This window comes from Sander lucioperca, chromosome 8, assembly GCF_008315115.2.
Source record: "Sander lucioperca isolate FBNREF2018 chromosome 8, SLUC_FBN_1.2, whole genome shotgun sequence".
NCBI classification, from domain to species: domain Eukaryota; kingdom Metazoa; phylum Chordata; class Actinopteri; order Perciformes; family Percidae; genus Sander; species Sander lucioperca.
The window spans coordinates 14,383,968-14,401,197 of record NC_050180.1 but is presented as its reverse complement, the minus strand read 5'-3'; the positions used below and the strand labels follow the sequence as shown (position 1 = coordinate 14,401,197).

The 17,230-nt window shown below is 44.2% G+C and overlaps 1 protein-coding gene across 19 annotated transcripts in view; it reads right to left on the bottom strand.

The window, feature by feature from the left end:
* The window catches only part of caska (calcium/calmodulin-dependent serine protein kinase a), a 214,666-nt gene that overhangs the window by 105,376 nt on the left and 92,060 nt on the right, over positions 1 to 17,230 (bottom strand). For all 19 annotated transcript variants that reach the window (XM_036003864.1, XM_036003863.1, XM_036003866.1 and 16 more), the window contains exon 5: positions 15,856 to 15,928. In XM_036003864.1, the coding sequence (XP_035859757.1) occupies positions 15,856 to 15,928 (73 nt within the window). The remainder of the gene's footprint in view (positions 1 to 15,855; positions 15,929 to 17,230) is intronic.

Sequence of the window (17,230 nt, the reverse complement as noted above, 5' to 3'; positions counted from 1 at the left end):
GACCTCTACAAACAACAGACCACTTGCTTGTAGCAGACATTTAGCAAGCAGCTTAATCCTGACAAAATCCCAGAGTGCATTTCAGCCTGCATGCACGTTTTGTTTTTTATAATAATTGTTTTTTAATATTCGAATCCCAAAATTGAAAATCGAATGCCTACCTATCGAACAAATATTTGAATATTCCGATCCAGCCCTACTGGAAAGGCTTTGAAACTCAACTTGCAGTACGAAAGTAGTGATAGACTTCGCCGATAGTATTTTCCCGTCATTATTTACAGACAGGCGTCCACAGGCAGCTCTGCATTGCTGGAGACGCTGCAGTTCACGTGCAGACCATGCACTGCCCCTCCACCACTAGCAGAGTGGTGGTGCTGGAAGCCTGGCAGGCTTTCAGCACCATGGCTGTCTTAAATTACAAATCAAGCACTTTATTTCAATGGCTACTTTTCAGGTTTATTGTTTTCTTAAATGATTTAAATGTGTTGACAAAGGACATTTTAAGTATGACCTGATTATATCTGTGTTATAATATGTCAGCAAGCAGTGCATCATCAAGGCTGTGTTGTAGATGTTGATGAAAGCCTTTCACCCTTGCACAGTTAACCATATGCAGTGCACCCATCCATATGATGCACATTGCACACATAATTTGGGTGATATGAATGTAAGATGATTGCAAAAGTGACACTGATCTGTGTTTTTGTTTATTATTTTTAAAGAAATGGCAGAGCAGATTCCGAAAACAAATCCAGTGTGGCAGGGTTTACATTTTTATGATGTAAATTGATGGAGCAAAAGCAGCATCGGCTCCAAATATCGGCTCAAGAAAATCGGCAGCCCGTATCGGTCATCGGCTAAGGCTAAGGCTGAAAAATCGGCATCCATATCGGTCGATCCCTATTCGAAAGAGCCTTTTCTTTATCCATTTCGTCTCAAGGAGCTTGGTTTATGCTAGCCATCCACTCCTGTTCATGGATGTATTATAAGACCCGCTCCCCGTTCAGCAGCCTCGTCTCCGCTGCAGCTTGCAACGTTACTGCTGCAGCTTCCCGATTTCCCAAAACCACTGGGCAAAATCACAGAACGTGCGTGCGTTAAAGTAAATCAGTGGCGTTAAAAGGGATTTGCGTTAACGCATTACTTACGCGTTCATTTTGACAGCCCTAATAAATACATACATTGAAATGTCCCCGGTCGGATTCCAGCCAGGGTCTTTTGTCGCATGGCGCTCTCTCTTTCACAAAAACAAAAAAACATGTATATCTATATGTGGAATAAAGCAGTGTCATTTTCAAGTGTACAAGGAAATGTTTGCAGAGCGCCCGTCATGTGCAACAGCAGAGCAATAAATATTTGATACCCATGTGTCAAAAACCCTGTTCAGTAATTGTGTGTAAATAATTGAAGAGGGATTACAGAGTGTGCACTTGTGTTTGGAGCAGAAGGTGTGCGAGACTGTATTGGGAGAGTTTTCAGGAAGACAATGTTCTGTGAAGTGTGGCCCCTGCAGATGTGTATCACCCCCCCCCCCCCACCTCCCAAGGGGCCTGGGTGTTTCAGACTGAAGCAGACAGCCGAGAGAATCAGACACCCCTCTAGTGTAACCACACACACACACACACACACAGGCTAGAGGAAGAAAAACAACCAGCAGACACAGAGAAATGGAGCCAGGAGAGATGGAGATCGCCCTGGGTGGGGAGATGGCAGAACGAGGAGAGGATAATAATGAGTGATGTGCTGAGCTTCGGGCCACTGTGTGAGCCTACGGGCCGGGCGATACGGCCAAAGTCTTCTGACCCGACATGTGAGACATGCAACACATCTAATGATAGCAACGCAGAAATGTGCACAGGAGCAGCAGCTGACAGCAGCTCTGTTCTGCTCTCTGCTCTGTTCACAGTAATCATTTTCTCATTAATTACACCTTATTTCACCAACAACCCATCCGCCATTAATCACAATGTTCATTTTGACTGACGGCGCAGATTACAAAATGAAGTAGGAAGAGAGCGAAAATAGTGAGGGGCTAACAGAAGAGCCAGGCGGAGAAAACGACAAGTTTGGGATCATTTTAAGCTGCAAATAAACGAAAACTCTGGACAGTGTGTCACAGAGCGGACAAGTTACACAAGGTAACATTAACGTCTGTTGCGGCTGTGGGCAGTCCAACAAAGTGCTGCCGCGAGGGACTAAACTCTGAGAGATGCATAAACACACTGTGATGCGCTCGAGATTGTATTACAATGACTTATTCCTCCATATGTAAACTACAACTAGTACTGCAGTTCCTAAATATAAAGTTACTATGTGAGTCGAAATAAGTGCGTTAGTGCGGCCGTCAACAGAAAATATTCTCTCCCAGGCTCACCCCTCTCTCTGTCAAAGCCCCAAAAAACCAACAGGTGAGCAAACAAATACACTGTTATCACTTCCGCTCAAACAGTGATGAAAACGCCCACCACCTGCAATATAAGTGCACAATATAATAATCAATAAATAATATAAATGAGACCATAAACAACATACAATATGTGGCTCCTACAGCGTCTGCATGCAGTCTCTCTTCCAGCGTTTTACACAACTACAGCATGCTTTTTATTATTTTATTTTATTTTAGAAAACAAGATAAAACGAAAGCTGTCGGTAAACTTAGCTGCTGGCGGAGACAAACCTCCTGCACATGGCTACTTAACATGCACGTGAATGACGCCATCGGACCATGCCGATGATGTCTGCATTCTCCATTCTTTCTCCTCACTCAGTATTAGCTTTCTGACAATGTCCCGCCCCCCCCCCCCCCCGAACAGTGTAGTTGAATAGCCCTGCTGTAAGCTTTGTACAGTCACATGTACCTGGGCTTACTGAACAGCTCTTTTGTATATTCAGTGTAAAGAGCCAGAGGATTGAAGGGGAAAGGGGGAGAAAATATTTACATTTGGGCCACTAAAAATGTACTCTGACCACCTAATTTAGGGGCTGGGTGGCCCATGCGGCCAGTCAGTGAGCTTAAAAATATTAGCGTATAATCCTGTTATTGTATGCAATTTAAGCAACAGAATTGTTGCTTTTTCTGAAAATGAAACCTTTTTTTTTGTATATTTACTATTACAATTGTATAAATCAAAAGTATTTCTTATCCGATTACTTATACTCGATGGAATGCTTGGTTACTTAAATAATTGACAGCTGCAGCCCTAGATTAAATTAATTGTATACAAACACATGTTGGATGAACGCCCAGGCTCTTGGGCTCTCCAGCACGTTGTTCTGTTGCGGGCGGTCGTGCACATTTCTCCAGCCGTTCTGCGCACCGTAGCGGCTTCTCCAGCAGGCTGAGATGGGCTCCCCTCCTTCCCCCGCCCGGGACACAGCGCTACCTAGATGTGTGACGGCTAGACGGGGGAAAAAAGGGGGACACGCCGAATGTCTACATGAGCCGCAGCCGAGCCTGATTGAACCGCGCTTATAGTCAGTTGAAGTTGTGGTGAAGAAATAATACTGGGAGCCAAGCAATCGTGCTCCAAACGGGCACTGCACTAGTAACTATTAATGACACAGGACTGACATCACATATACATATGTAACAAAGGAATATCTGGCAACGGGACAAAAGCATAATGTGAAGAAAAAAAAGAGATGACAAGCTATTGAATAGCTTGACAACAACGCTGCAAAAAAAAAAAACAACGGCAATTACCAACAACAAAAAGGTGAATGTGACGAGCACTGTGGAGCACAAAGGGGTAATTTTGCCATCAAACCTGGACAGCTGAGACACATTCATAACTGGCAGTATGTCTATAAATATATGCAGATATTTGTGAGTGTGTGTGTGTGTGTGACTGTGAAACCTCAATGTCAGAATTTCATGGTCGACACCTCAAGGCCCGTTTGGATGCATTTATAGAAGCTACCAGCTCTGCCATGCAGTCACACATCGTCACACAAACAGCGCTAACAAGGCAGCTTTGTGTTTCACAAAGAGGTCCGAGTGGATTAGAAGGTCATTTTACCTTGTAAAAACGGCTGGCATTCAAGTATTCAGCGGGGAAAGGCGTCTTCTCTCCATCTAGCTCACTGGTACCTATTCATATGTAGAATGTGGCATTTGCTGTGCAGAGGGACTGACATGTATTCAGTTCATTCATTGCCAGAACTGTGGCTCAAACTGACCACCTGTAGACCAGCAACTCCCGTGTTCTGCGAGGTTTGTGAGTTCCTAACCCTTTAAAACACCAAAGTCACGCAATAACACAAACTAACTAACCGATGGAGGCAGCGGTAGAGCAGCAACTCCCGTGTTCTGGGAGGTAAAATGTCTGATTTTGTCAAAGGAGTCTGGTGGCTTTGAAGAGAGCAGAGATAACGGCTTCAGTTCCCCGTCGTAAAGGGCCGTCTGGCAGCAAGGTGAAGCGCTGGAAATATTCTAAATATAGCGTCTATTTAAACTGATATAGATGGGTTCAGGTGTCTAAAATGCAGGACGTTGCTTATCTTCCGTGTCGGTACTCCTGCCTGCTTCTCCAAACTGGGGGTGTGCCGACCGCCATCTGCTGTAGCTAACACGCTGACTCTGGATGTAGCGATACACAGTCGATGTGATTCACGAGTTTTAAGTTGCCGATACAATTTGCTAATACAGAATGAGCTGCAGACAAATGACTGAAAAAATATTCCTTTATTTATATAAACCGTGCAAAACAACAGATGTGTCCTCTTATCAAAACGTGACACTGAAATGGCATGTTATCTTAAAAAACTAAAATTAAATAAAAAAATTAATAATTTGATTTTTTTTCCTTCAAACAAATCCCTCACCAAAATAACTAAATAAATAAACATAAGAAGACGTAGTGACGTCTGAAGTCAAACTATTTAAATCTAAAGTAGATTACGCCCCCCCTTACAAATTGCATCGCAATTCTTTTTCTTTCTTTTTTTATCTCAACTGGTTGTAATCGTATTTATATTGGTTTTAAAACCAATTAACGATGCAGGTGGAATTTCGGCTGTATGGAGGGAGAGAATAATGAGGGCTGTTAGGGGAGCCGCAATGACAGGGGCCGCAATTTTAATGAAGAAAGCGCCAAGATCATCTGACCCAGCTGGTCCAGAGCCATCAATTCCTTCAGGACCTCCCCCACTAAAACAGGCCAGATGGAAGAACTGTGAGGAGGTGTTGAAGGGCTGCAGGTACTCGGGGCTGCAACGATGCAAGAATTTATGAAGTGGTGATTGAATGCTTCAGCCATAGAGTTCTTATTAGTAACAACTATTAGAGATGCACCGATAGACCGGCCGGTGACCGGAATTGGCCGGTTTTCACGTGCTCGGCCATGACCGGCGACCGGCAGGTCAGTCTGACATATGGTGATTTCATGCCGGTCAACGCTACAACTAACTGACAACATAAGTTATACCAGTTACAGTTCTCAAGGACGCACACACACACGGACGTGACAGCACGGTCTCTTTTTCCTTTCTCTCAACTTTTCCGCCGTGTGTGGCGCATACCCGCTCGCGGTGTGAAGGCGTGTCGGCGCTATTCTCCCACATGTAGGAACCTGGTGAATTAACCTGCAACATGTCAGCTGTTTGGGAATTCTTCAGCGTGTGTGCAGAAGATAACAAGTTTGCAATATGCAACACCTGCAAGGAGAAAGTAGGGCGTGGAGGGACGACACCAAAAACCTAAATCACATTTCTTTAGTTGGATATTGGATGTGAAAAGAAGGAAATGGTTCTAACATTGCACTTTAGATGTGTGTGAATTTCCCACACCAGGAGTAATTTATATAGTTCTTTTTTATAGTGATCCAATATCTGTTTAAAAAAAATTCTATGTTCTGTGCAAAATGTTCAATTAAAGAAAAGATAGAAAATAAATATGTGTGTGCTGTAAAGTGGTTAGAAAAAAGGAAATCGGAATCGGCTAAAATCGGTATCGGCTGGCCTAACTCAAAGAAAATCAGAAATCAGAATCGGCCTAGAAAGTTGTAATCGGTGCATCTCTAACAACTATATCATCCACTCTTAGAGACAGTGGTACGGACCGGGTTTGTTTTCAAGTTGTTTTTTACCATGTTCCAAAATGCTTTAGGATTCACACCACAAAGAGTGAACTGCTCTTTAAAGTAGCCCAGCTTTGGCCTGCCTCACTGCTTGTGTGGCCTTGTTCCTGATCTGGCCTAACACTGACTATGGATAAGTACCATCATCCAACCACACTTTAAAAGATCCAAACTGTCCCTTGACTGTTTAACGTCTATGAAAACAGCTGTAATTTCTTAATTATCCCCCTATGACCACATTCTGTAGCTACATGCACAATAAGCCAAGGGAAGCAGCAAAATTGTACCATTTTCATATAGACAAGACCACGATGACATTATTTTTTCATGCCTTTATCGAATACATCATATCTTTCTCCTTAGTGTCATGGTTTGGGTGTTTCAGTTAAGCACAAGAATTGCCTTAATCAAATTGTAAGATGGTCAAGTAAGCTGACTGGTGAGTCCCAGCTGCCCCCCCACACATCCCTGTATGCTAAACAACTACAGCGGATAGCTACGGCCATCTTAGAAGATAGCCTACACCCTCTGAATAGGGAATTCCAGTATCTCCCCTCTGGACGGAGGCTAATGGTCCCTGGTTGTAGAACTACAAGATTTAAAAACAGTTTTCAATCACTCTGTTAAACAAACTGTAGAATTACTCACACACAACGCACAAGCACCTTGGTCATGTACTAGCTGGAGAATTTCTGCATATAACTGCACTGCAAAAGTCAACGTGGTCATGTACTGTTTTTATTTTTTTTTTTTTAATCCATGTTCTACTGTCTATTTTATGTTTTAATGTTTTGTGTGTTGCATGTTATGTGGTGGTCTACAAAGTTTTAAGGATTTCCTGCCTCTTAGACTGTAAACCTACTTTACCTACTGGTACCAATAAAGTAACCTGAACATGAAGAGACTATTACAAAGACAACTGCCTAGCACTGATGTCTCTAAGTTGAGCAATAAGAATGGCACTTCCTGATCTTTGTGGCAGATGTAAGACCAGTGCTGTAAGTTGGAACATTGCAACAACTCATAGTCACATGCTCAACTTTAACCACAGGCTGAAGAGAAGTCATCTCTTAACATGACAAGCGGAAATGCCACTAGAAGGCATGAACGCTGACGTTTGTGCCAAGTTTCAGTGTTTCCTGCAGAGAGACCGTGTCATATTCTAGGAAGCAAAATCTTTACGGTTCACAGAGGTAAAGCCCGCTGTTTCTCCTGACAGGAAATCCCTTCACCTTAGTATACCTGGAGAAGAAAAGAAATACTCCTATGGTAAGGTATGGCTCTGGCTCTCTCTGCATTTATGTTTACATCAAAAGTTCCGCCTCGGATTTCTCAACACAATGCCAAGGAGGATCTGTGCTTTGCAGATCAAACATTCGGCATCACTTTAACGCCAGAACAGCATACCATACATAGCACAAACACTGGATGTGAGAAGAGAAAACAAAGTTCACTGGCTCTCAGCGCTCAAACTTGAGCATTCAAGACTGAGCCAGATAATCTACTTCTATCAGTTTGCGGCTGCATTTGCATGAACACCGTCTGCAGCAATGAGAGGGCCAAACGCACAGATCCACAGAAATAGACGCGCCAACGCAAACAGAGCGGTGCTGCCGTCGACGGTGGAGGTCTGTGGGGGGAGTGAGGAGGAAGATAACGACCGAGACATCACGGGGATTTATGAACATTGGGATTTTAAATGAATTCAATGACTTTCATGGATGGAGAGATGTGGCACACTCGAGCTGATCCATATTCAACAAGGACAGCTTTGTGGTTGATGTGTTGCATCTGTGTGTGTGTGTGTGTGTGTGTACCGTGCCCCCCCGTGTGTGTGTGTGTGTGTGTGTGTGTGTGTGCGTGTGTCCCCGTGTGTGTGTGTGTGTGTGTGTGTGTATGTGTTTGTTTGTGTGTGTCTGTGTGCGTGCGTGCGTGCATGCGTACCATGTCCCCCTGTGTGTGTCTGTGTGTGTTTGTGTGTGTGTGTGTGTGTGTCTGTGTGTGTGTGTGTGTGTGTGTGTGTGTGTGTGTGTGTGTGTGTGTGTGTGTGTGTGTGTGTGTGTGTGTGTGTCTGTGTGTGTGTGTCTGTGTGTGTCTGTCTGTGTGCGTGCGTGCGTGCATGTGTACCATGTCCCTCTGTGTGTGTCTGTGTGTGTCTGTGTGTGTGTGTGTGTGTGTGTGTGTGTGTGTGTGTGTGTGTGTGTGTGTGTGTGTGTCTGTGTGTGTCTGTGTGTGTGTGTGTGTGTGTGTGTGTGTGTGTGTGTGTGTGTGTGTGTCTGTGTGTGTTTGTGTGTGTGTGTCTCTGTGTGTGTGTCTGTGTGCGTGCGTGCGTACCATGTCCCCCTGTGTGTCTGTGTGTGTTTGTGTGTGTGTGTCTCTGTGCGTGTGTGTGTGTGTGTGTGTGTGTGTGTGTGTATCTGTGTGTGTCTGTGTGTGTGTGTGTGTGTGTGTGTGTGTGTGTCTGTGTGTGTCTCTGTGTGTGTGTGTGTGTGTGTGTGTGTGTGTGTGTGTGTGTGTGTGTGTATCTGTGTGTCTGTGTGTGTGTGTGTGTGTGTGTGTGTGTGTGTGTGTCTGTGTGTGTCTCTCTGTGTGTGTGTGTGTGTGTGTGTGTGTGTGTGTGTGTGTGTGTCTGTGTGTGTCTGTGTGCGTGCGTGCGTGCGTACCGTGTCCCCGTGTCCCTTGTAAAGGGCATAAATCTCGGGACATCTGATAAACCAGAGAGCTTACACAGACTGTTAAATGGTGATAATAGAAGTGAACCACCCTGGGACAATGTCAACGCTGCATTTGTACATTTGTAATATTCATGCTCCATTCATCATATATGTCTATTTCTACAGTTTGCTGTAAATAACCCAAAAAAACAAATTCAATCTAGTTTACATTCATGTATCAAATCCCCTCCCTTGACAGATTACCCAAGAAAATAGTTTTAAAGTATTCTTGAAAAAGCATCTTGTAATGTTTTGATGAATTTATGCATGTGTTGTCTGTATGTACGTCGTTGTCGTATTGATAATAGTATTTCTATTTTAATTTGTTTGCCTGTCACTCTGTTGTTGTGTAATGATTGTGATATCTGTTGGGACCCCCTCGAAAACGAGATGATACATCTTAAGGGCGTTTATCCTAATCAACAAATTTGAAGTATCTTCTAAAAGATACTTTACTAATAGGCCTGCACGATTAATCGTTATAAAATCACGATCTCGATTCACCCTGTTCACGATTTAATTTTGAAATAACTTTGATATATATATATATATATATTTTTTTTTTATTAAAAAAAAAAAAAAAAAAATGACTTTGATTCTTATTTAATTTTATGAGCCGACTGCATCACAAATGCTACTACTTTCTTCTGTGAGTTTTAAACGTAGACTGTATAAAATAGGTTTTAAAGCGCTCCCACGCGCTGCAATGCTCTCCCTGCTCTTCATTGAAGCCTCTGTGTTTACAGGCTCGTGGTGATGCGCAGTGTGCTATAGGTGCCAAAATAAATCTGTTTGGTACCGCCATTTTGTTTTGTTTTATGGTTCATGTGTGCAATAAACATTACACTTTGTGAGAAAAAAAATCGTGGCGGAGAATCGTGATATCAATTCTAAGCTAAAATATCTTGATTCATATTTTTCCCCGAATCGTGCAGGCCTATTTACTAAGTAAACGTAGTCCCAGTCCACCCGTCCAGGAGACTCGCTTCCCGTGGACAGCTGCGGACTTGTACCGGCGAACAACTACTTTCTTCATTCTCAATGTATCTGCAAATCTGTAATCAAGTTGGTTTAGAAAATGTCAGGAAATTAAACTAAAACTCTTAAAGGGGGTGGCAGCAACTCAGTCAGTAGGGAGTTGGGTTGGGAACCCCAGAGGGTCGCTGGTTCAAGTCCCCGTACGGACCAAAGGATGGAGTGGACTGGTAGATGGAGAGATGCCAGTTCACCTCCTGGGCACTGACAAGGTGCTCTTGAGCAAAGCATCGTACCCCCTCTCCCGCCCCAACCGCTCAGGGCGCTGGTCCAGCACTCGCAGCCCACTCACTCTGACATCTCTCTCATTTGTGCAGGAACAGGTCCTGAGCATGTGTGTGTGTGTCTGTGTGTCCGTGTGTGTGTGTGTGTGTGTGTGTGTGTGTGTGTGTGTGTGTGTGTATTTCAGGCCTGTGTGTAGTAATTTGTAACAAACAAATTGTAATTTCCCCCACTGGGGATCAATAAAAAGTAAAAAAAAATTATAGTATAGAAAGAAATGACTAAAGTGATTAACAATCAAAGCAGCTGCTGATTATTTTTATGTCATCCTGACCAATCAATTGACCGATGATGTACTTTTATATATACAATGCGTCTCCTGGCAGGTACGGCACCTGAAACTTACTGGAAGAGATGGTTTTACTACTTCACTCTCAGTTCCAAGTGTTATCATTCTTGCTGAGACGTGAGAGAGAGAGACACACACACACACACACACACACACACACACACACACACACACACCTCTGGGAGGAGGACAAGGAAGGAGATGTACCAGTAGGAAATGTGTTTTTCCATTTTGAGTCAGTGTCCTGTGTGAAAAGGAGTTCTCTGTGGGCCACAGTATGACACACACACACACACACACACACACACACACACACACACACACACACACAACCACACATACACAGACACACACACACACACACACACACACACACACACACACACAAAACCACACATACACACACACACACACACACACACACACAAAACCACACATACACAGACACACAGACACCACATACACACCACACACACACACACACACTAGAGGGTGACAATTTTTATATAAACATTTCCATGGTAACAGCAAGCTCCACCGATCAGAGAAGTTGCTGTTACGCTTAGGATTGTGGGTAGTGTAGTACTTCTCCATGACATTGCGAATAAAACATGTTTTTCTTAAAACATGGTTAATTTCATACGGACTTCTAGCTTCTCCAGGAGCAGAAACTTTCGTTTCACAACCTGGTAGCTCGTGGTCAGTCTACCACGGATGGTTTAGACATCATGCGTCAACTTAAAACTTAAAACTCTCCTCTTTGATAAAGCTTATAGTTAGGGAGTGAGGAGTTGCAGCGTCCGCCTAGCCCGGCCCACCTGCTTCTCTTCATAGTGGTCAGATTCACCCACCAACCCTTATAGAACTGGCTCAGGTTTGCCTTGCACCAGCTCTTAATTATGCTGTTATAGTGTTAGACTGCCGGGGGACTTCCTTCCTCTGACACACTGAGCTCCTCTCTCCTCTCTCTTTCCATCTGTATGCATCCATGTCCCAGAAATGCTCGTTACTAATCTAGCTCTGGGGAGCTTATTCCCCGAAGTCCCTATGTTTTTTTTTTCCTTGGATTAGGGTGGCACCTAAATCATGGTTGCAGCTGTTGCCGTGGCCCTGGTCCGCGCCATGCTACACCCTGCTACGCTCTACAGTGCCCTGCTACGCTCTACAGTGCCCTGCTACTCTCTACAGTGCCCTGCTACTCTCTACAGTGCCCTGCTACTCTCTACAGTGCCCTGCTACTCTCTACAGTGCCCTGCTACTCTCTACAGTGCCCTGCTACTCTCTACAGTGCCCTGCTACTCTCTACAGTGCCCTGCTACACCCTGCTACGTCCAGCTACGCCCTGCTACATCCTGCTATGTCCTGCTACACCCTATAATGCCCTGCAGTGCCCTGCTACGTCCTGCTATGTCCTGCTACGTCCTGCTACGCCATGAACTACTACAACTACTATTTCTAGTCATAGTTCCAGTATCTTTATTGTGACTATTATTGCCACTGTTCATCACACACCCAACCGGCACCGTCAGACACCGCCTACCAAGAGCCTGGGTCTGTCCCAGGTTTCTCCCTAAAAGGGAGTTTTTCCTCGCCACTGTCGTACTAAATGCTTGCTCTAGGGGGAATTACTGGAATTGTTGGGTCTTTGTAACTCATAGTGTGGTCTAGACCTACTCTATCTGTAAAGTGTCTTGACATAACTCTTGTTATGATTTGATACTATAAATAAAATTGAATTGATAATCTAAATCCTTATGGAGAAAATAAATGCAATGTTTTACTTCCGGAACCACACTGTTGAGCTCTTTTAGACATTTATGTGAAATTTAGGCTACATTAACATTGCTATGGTTTGGTTTAAATATGAATATCTTCTGCTACGTTTCCCCCTCTCATTCCCCCTGCTCTGGCGTTCCCCCCTCTCATTCCCCCTGCTCTGGCGTTTCCCCCTCTCATTCCCCCTGCTCTGGCGTTTCCCCCTCTCATTCTCCCTGCTCTGGTGTTTCCCCCTCTCATTCCCCCTCTCATTCCCCCTGCTCTGGCGTTCCCCCCTCTCATTCCCCCTCTCATTCCCCCTGCTCTGGTGTTTCCCCCTCTCATTCCCCCTCTCATTCCTCCTGCTCTGGTGTTTCCCCCTCTCGTTCCCCCCTGCTCTGGTGTTTCCCCCTCTCATTCCCCCTTCTCTGGCATTTCCCCCTCTCATTCCCCCTGCTCTGGCGTTTCTGAGCCCCTAAACCGGAGACATTTGGAAACACTTCTGACCCGTTTTGGTTTGGAATCTGCGGGGTTGTCTTGCCGTCTCAGCGGCCGCAAACGGAGACCTTTGGCAACGCCGTCACTGACGCCAACGTTTCTCCTCCTGATTGGGTCTTATCACTCATGACGTCTAGGTTTCTGAGACTAAGCAACTAATGTTACACCGGCAACTACCCGCAACGGGCGGAGTCACACGCTGCCTCCTGTTTACCCCGGCATGTGCATGTCTAGTATAAGAGAATGTTGGTGAGATATTTTGGTTTAGGCGTGTTAGTTTAAACAGAGATTAGTTCTTCTACTGGAGATGAAAACACTTGTGTTCATGGAGATCGGTTTTGGCTCAAAACTCTTCTTAAAAACCAAAACGTAGCGATGTAAATGTAGTTACAGTGTGAATAGTGTGCCAAAAATGTGTTATGTGAGGAACTTTGACCACCGAGATCTCATCACTTCATGCTGGAGTCCAAGGGGATCTTTGTGTCAAATTTGAAGTGGTGGAAATGGGAGGAAAAAGAAGCTGTCCAGAGCTACAACAAAAGAGATATCACTCTAAAAAACACTGACACACACTGTAACTGTAAACAGGCTGTTTCACCCCTGAGCCAGTGACTCAGCAGGGATCCAGTGTGTGAGAGCAGCCGAGTGAAGACAGAGAGGTGTATGTGGACGACGATGACTAATACCTGAGCTCAAAGCTCAGGACAGAGATAGTAACCCACAAGCTGGGAGCCGACTGTGGACATATAATATGACTATGTGTTATGAGACGGAAAAGGCAATAAAAAAACATATACAGTAAAAGGAAGGAATGCATTCGAGATGGGTGGGGATATCACATAAAAACCATTAAACTAGCAACTGGGGAGGCTGCCGAAGGGGGGGGATTTGTGTTTTGCGCCGCTTGTTTGTGAAAGCGGAGCGTGAGACAGAGGCAGTGGTGTAGTCTAGTTTACTGTAGCGAATATACTGTGTAGTGTTGTTGTCATTACTTAGAATTCCTCATGGGGGCAACAGAAACTACGCACTATAGCTTTTATTTTTATTTTTTTAAGATACTTTTTTGGGCATTTTAGCCTTTAATAGACAGGACCGCTGTAGACAGGAAAGGGGGGAGAGAGAGGGGGAAGACATGCAGCAAATGGCCGCAGGTCGGACTCGAACCCTGAGCCGCTGCGTTGAGGACTGAGCCTACGATACGATACAACTTTATCCTCTGCATATGGGCGCCCGCTCTACCAGGTAAGCTACCCAGGCGCCCTGTCATTCAGATTTAAAAAACTAATATTAAGATGAAGTGGATGTGTCTGGCCAGCAGTGTTGCCAACTTAGCGACTTTGTCGCTGGATTTAGCGACTTTTCAGACCACCTTAGCGACTTTTTTTCAAAAAAGCGACTAGCGACAAATCTGGCGACTTTCTGTAGAAAAGTCACCAGTATTGTCCAGCGAGAACGCGAGGTATTTCTCTCCTCTAGCCGCCAAAACAGTCTTCTGTTCTGTGACTGAGGAGCAGCGGAGCAGCCTCTCCCCTCTCTCCTCATGTGCAGCAGCACTGCGCACAGTGCGCAGCCAGGTAGAAGGGGAGGGGGGGACAGGGTGTGCGGGGGCCGGTGTAGGTAGGAGAGACAGCGGGACACGACGGGAGAAAGACGCCGCTGAGCTGGCCTGGACCTGGCCTGGACCTGGGCAAGCCAGCCTTCTTTGAGAATTCTTTATCGATCTTTTTCCCTCCCTTTGTAGAATTTCTTAGATTTTTTTACTTCAAAGATAGGCTACCTAAGTAATAATTATAAGGTAAAATAAATTAGTCCCAGAAATGCCTGTTACTAACCTAGCTCTGGGGAGTTTTCTCCCCGGAGTCCCTTTGCTTCTTCTTCACCCAGAACATCGCCTTGGAATTGGGTGGCACCTACACCGGGGTCCTGGGTGCAGCTGACGCTATGGACTTACTACACCCTGCTACGCTCTGCGTTTCCCCACAGTGTCCGACTGCGTCCTGCCGCGTCCAACCGCGTCCACCCAGGCTGCTGTGCCACACTACACCCCGTAACGCCCTGCTGCGCCCTACTATGACATGAACTACTACGACTACCATTGTGATCACTGTTTCACTATCTTTATTATGACTATTATTGCCACCATTCACCACTCCCCCAACTGGTGCCGTCAGACACCGCCTACCAAGAGTCTGGGTCTGTCCCAGGTTTCTTCCTAACAAAAAAGGGAGTTTTTCCTTGCCACTGTCGCAATAGCTACTGCTAATGCTTGCTCTTGAGGCAACCACTGTAATAGTTGGGGCTTCGTAAAGTACAGAGTTTGGTCTAGACCTACTCTATCTGTAAAGTGTCTCGAGATAACTCTTGTTATGATTTGATACTATAAATAAAATTGAATTGAATTGAAATTCCTGTATTGAATTTGTGATTATTTGAGTTCTATTTCTTTCTATCTACCTTGCTGACACAACCACTAAGCTTTATACAAATGATTGCGTAATGACGTCAACAATATGCAAATGAGCGTATGACGTCATCTAGCGACTTTTAGCGACTTTTGGAGCTGGTGCTAGCGACTTTCATTGGAAAAGAGTTGGCAACACTGCTGGCCAGTGTGTGTGTTGAATAAGAAGCTAGTTGGGACACTAAGCATGCACCTGTAGTAATTAAACGTGGTTAAACAGACATCTCAGGCTCTGTGTCCCCCTGGTAGAAGACAGAGGTTACACCTGCAGGCCGCTGTTTTTAAAGGGGTGATAGAATGCAAAACCGAGTTTACCTTGTCATAGTTGAATTACGACAGTTCAGTGGGTAACATGACATACAGAGAACCTCAAAATCCCATTGACACCTCTTTCCTCTGCAAATCTCACAATTTGAAACTGCCTCTGAAAACGGGCGAATCTCAACGAAGCTAATAGCGACTGGCACACTGACGCAAGCAAAAGCGCTCACTTTTTTTTACACAGATGCACACGTGCGATCGAATATCCACAGACAAACCCGATGTGAGGGTGACAAATTGAAGGCGTCTCTACACAAAGACGTCAACAAAAATGTCTAACTGGAAGAGACGACGAGATAGAGGCCTTCACCGAAATCGTCCTATAGTATGTCTCTTTAGGTGCCACAATCACTTTGCAGCTTCAGCCCGGTGAGGTTGTAGTGAACTGAGAAAAAAATAATAATAATAAATAGTCAGAAATACCTTGACATCTCGGTGGATGACATTGTTGTCGTGGCAATAGCGTAGCGCCTCGAGGATCTGTCTCATGTAGTGACTAAAGAAAGAGACATCACAGTTATTTAAACATTACAGGAGCAGGGGTGTTTTCAACCTTTTTTCCAATACTATTTTCCTATGTTTTTGTGTCTAAGTGACTGATGGAAACAACGATTTTTGACATCGGTCCAGTATTAATCAAAACCGCTGCAGTCGGCGAAACAAGCGACAATGCAAGTTAATGGGCAATTGCGCACCTTCAATTTACATCCACTAAAAGTGCTGTTTTTGCCGCTGACAGACTCAGAAGTGCCTGTCAACATTATGGAAAGGATTTCTCAGGAGGTCGACCTTTCTGTTAAAGGGTAAGATCCTTTTTTTAAACATAAAAACATCCGCGAAATTGCGTTCGCTAAACCCACCAGACTCCATGTAAATAAACAGTAATTTTAGCATCGTAAAATACACTTCATTCAAAGTCGACAGAAAATATAACTATGAAAAGTTTGTCTTGGTTTGTCTTTACACTTTTCCAACAATCACAGCTCTAGTTTTAGATGTAATAAACACATAGTTTACCGATTTACATGTGGAAATATACTGGCTCTAAACACGCTAAAAGTAAAAGTTTATTTAAACGGAGTCTGGTGGATTTAGCGCCGGCGACCTTGGAGCTGTTTCTGGTTAAACAAAGAGGATTTTACTCTTCAAAAAAAAGTCAATCTCTGCAGGGATCCTTTCCATAAAGTTGTCAGACACTTAAGAATAGAATAAAAATCTCAGCCTGTCAGTGGCAAAAACAGCACTGTTGCAGTCACTAACACGGCAAATTCGCCCTGTTGGATTACATTACAATTTGAGAATTTCAGAGATTGTTGTTCCCATCAGGCAATTACACACAAACAATTACACACATAGCAAAATGGGATCCGGGTTGAAAAAAAAAGAGCAGAGATCTTCAACATGGGGGGTCGGGACCCCTAGGGGGTCCTTACAGTTACTGCATGTTTCAAAATTTAACATGACATAATGAAGTAATATATAATAATTTCCAACATATTATAAGCACATATAAATAAGCCTATTTGTGAAAAAAAACCTTGATAGGCTTACTAAGGTATTCACTACTAAGGATTTACTGGGCCACATGTATGTTTAACATTAAAACATGATTTATAAAATCATGTTTTAATGATTATTTTAATAGCTTAGTATTCCATGCACTAAGAAGGTATGTATAAAGGCTTTAGGCTGCCCTACACGTTATCGTAGGCTCAGTTGAATATGCAACTTCATTTTATACAATATATGTAGTAGGGGGGTTCCTGCTCCATCTCTCTTTCAGTGAAGGGGTCCTTTG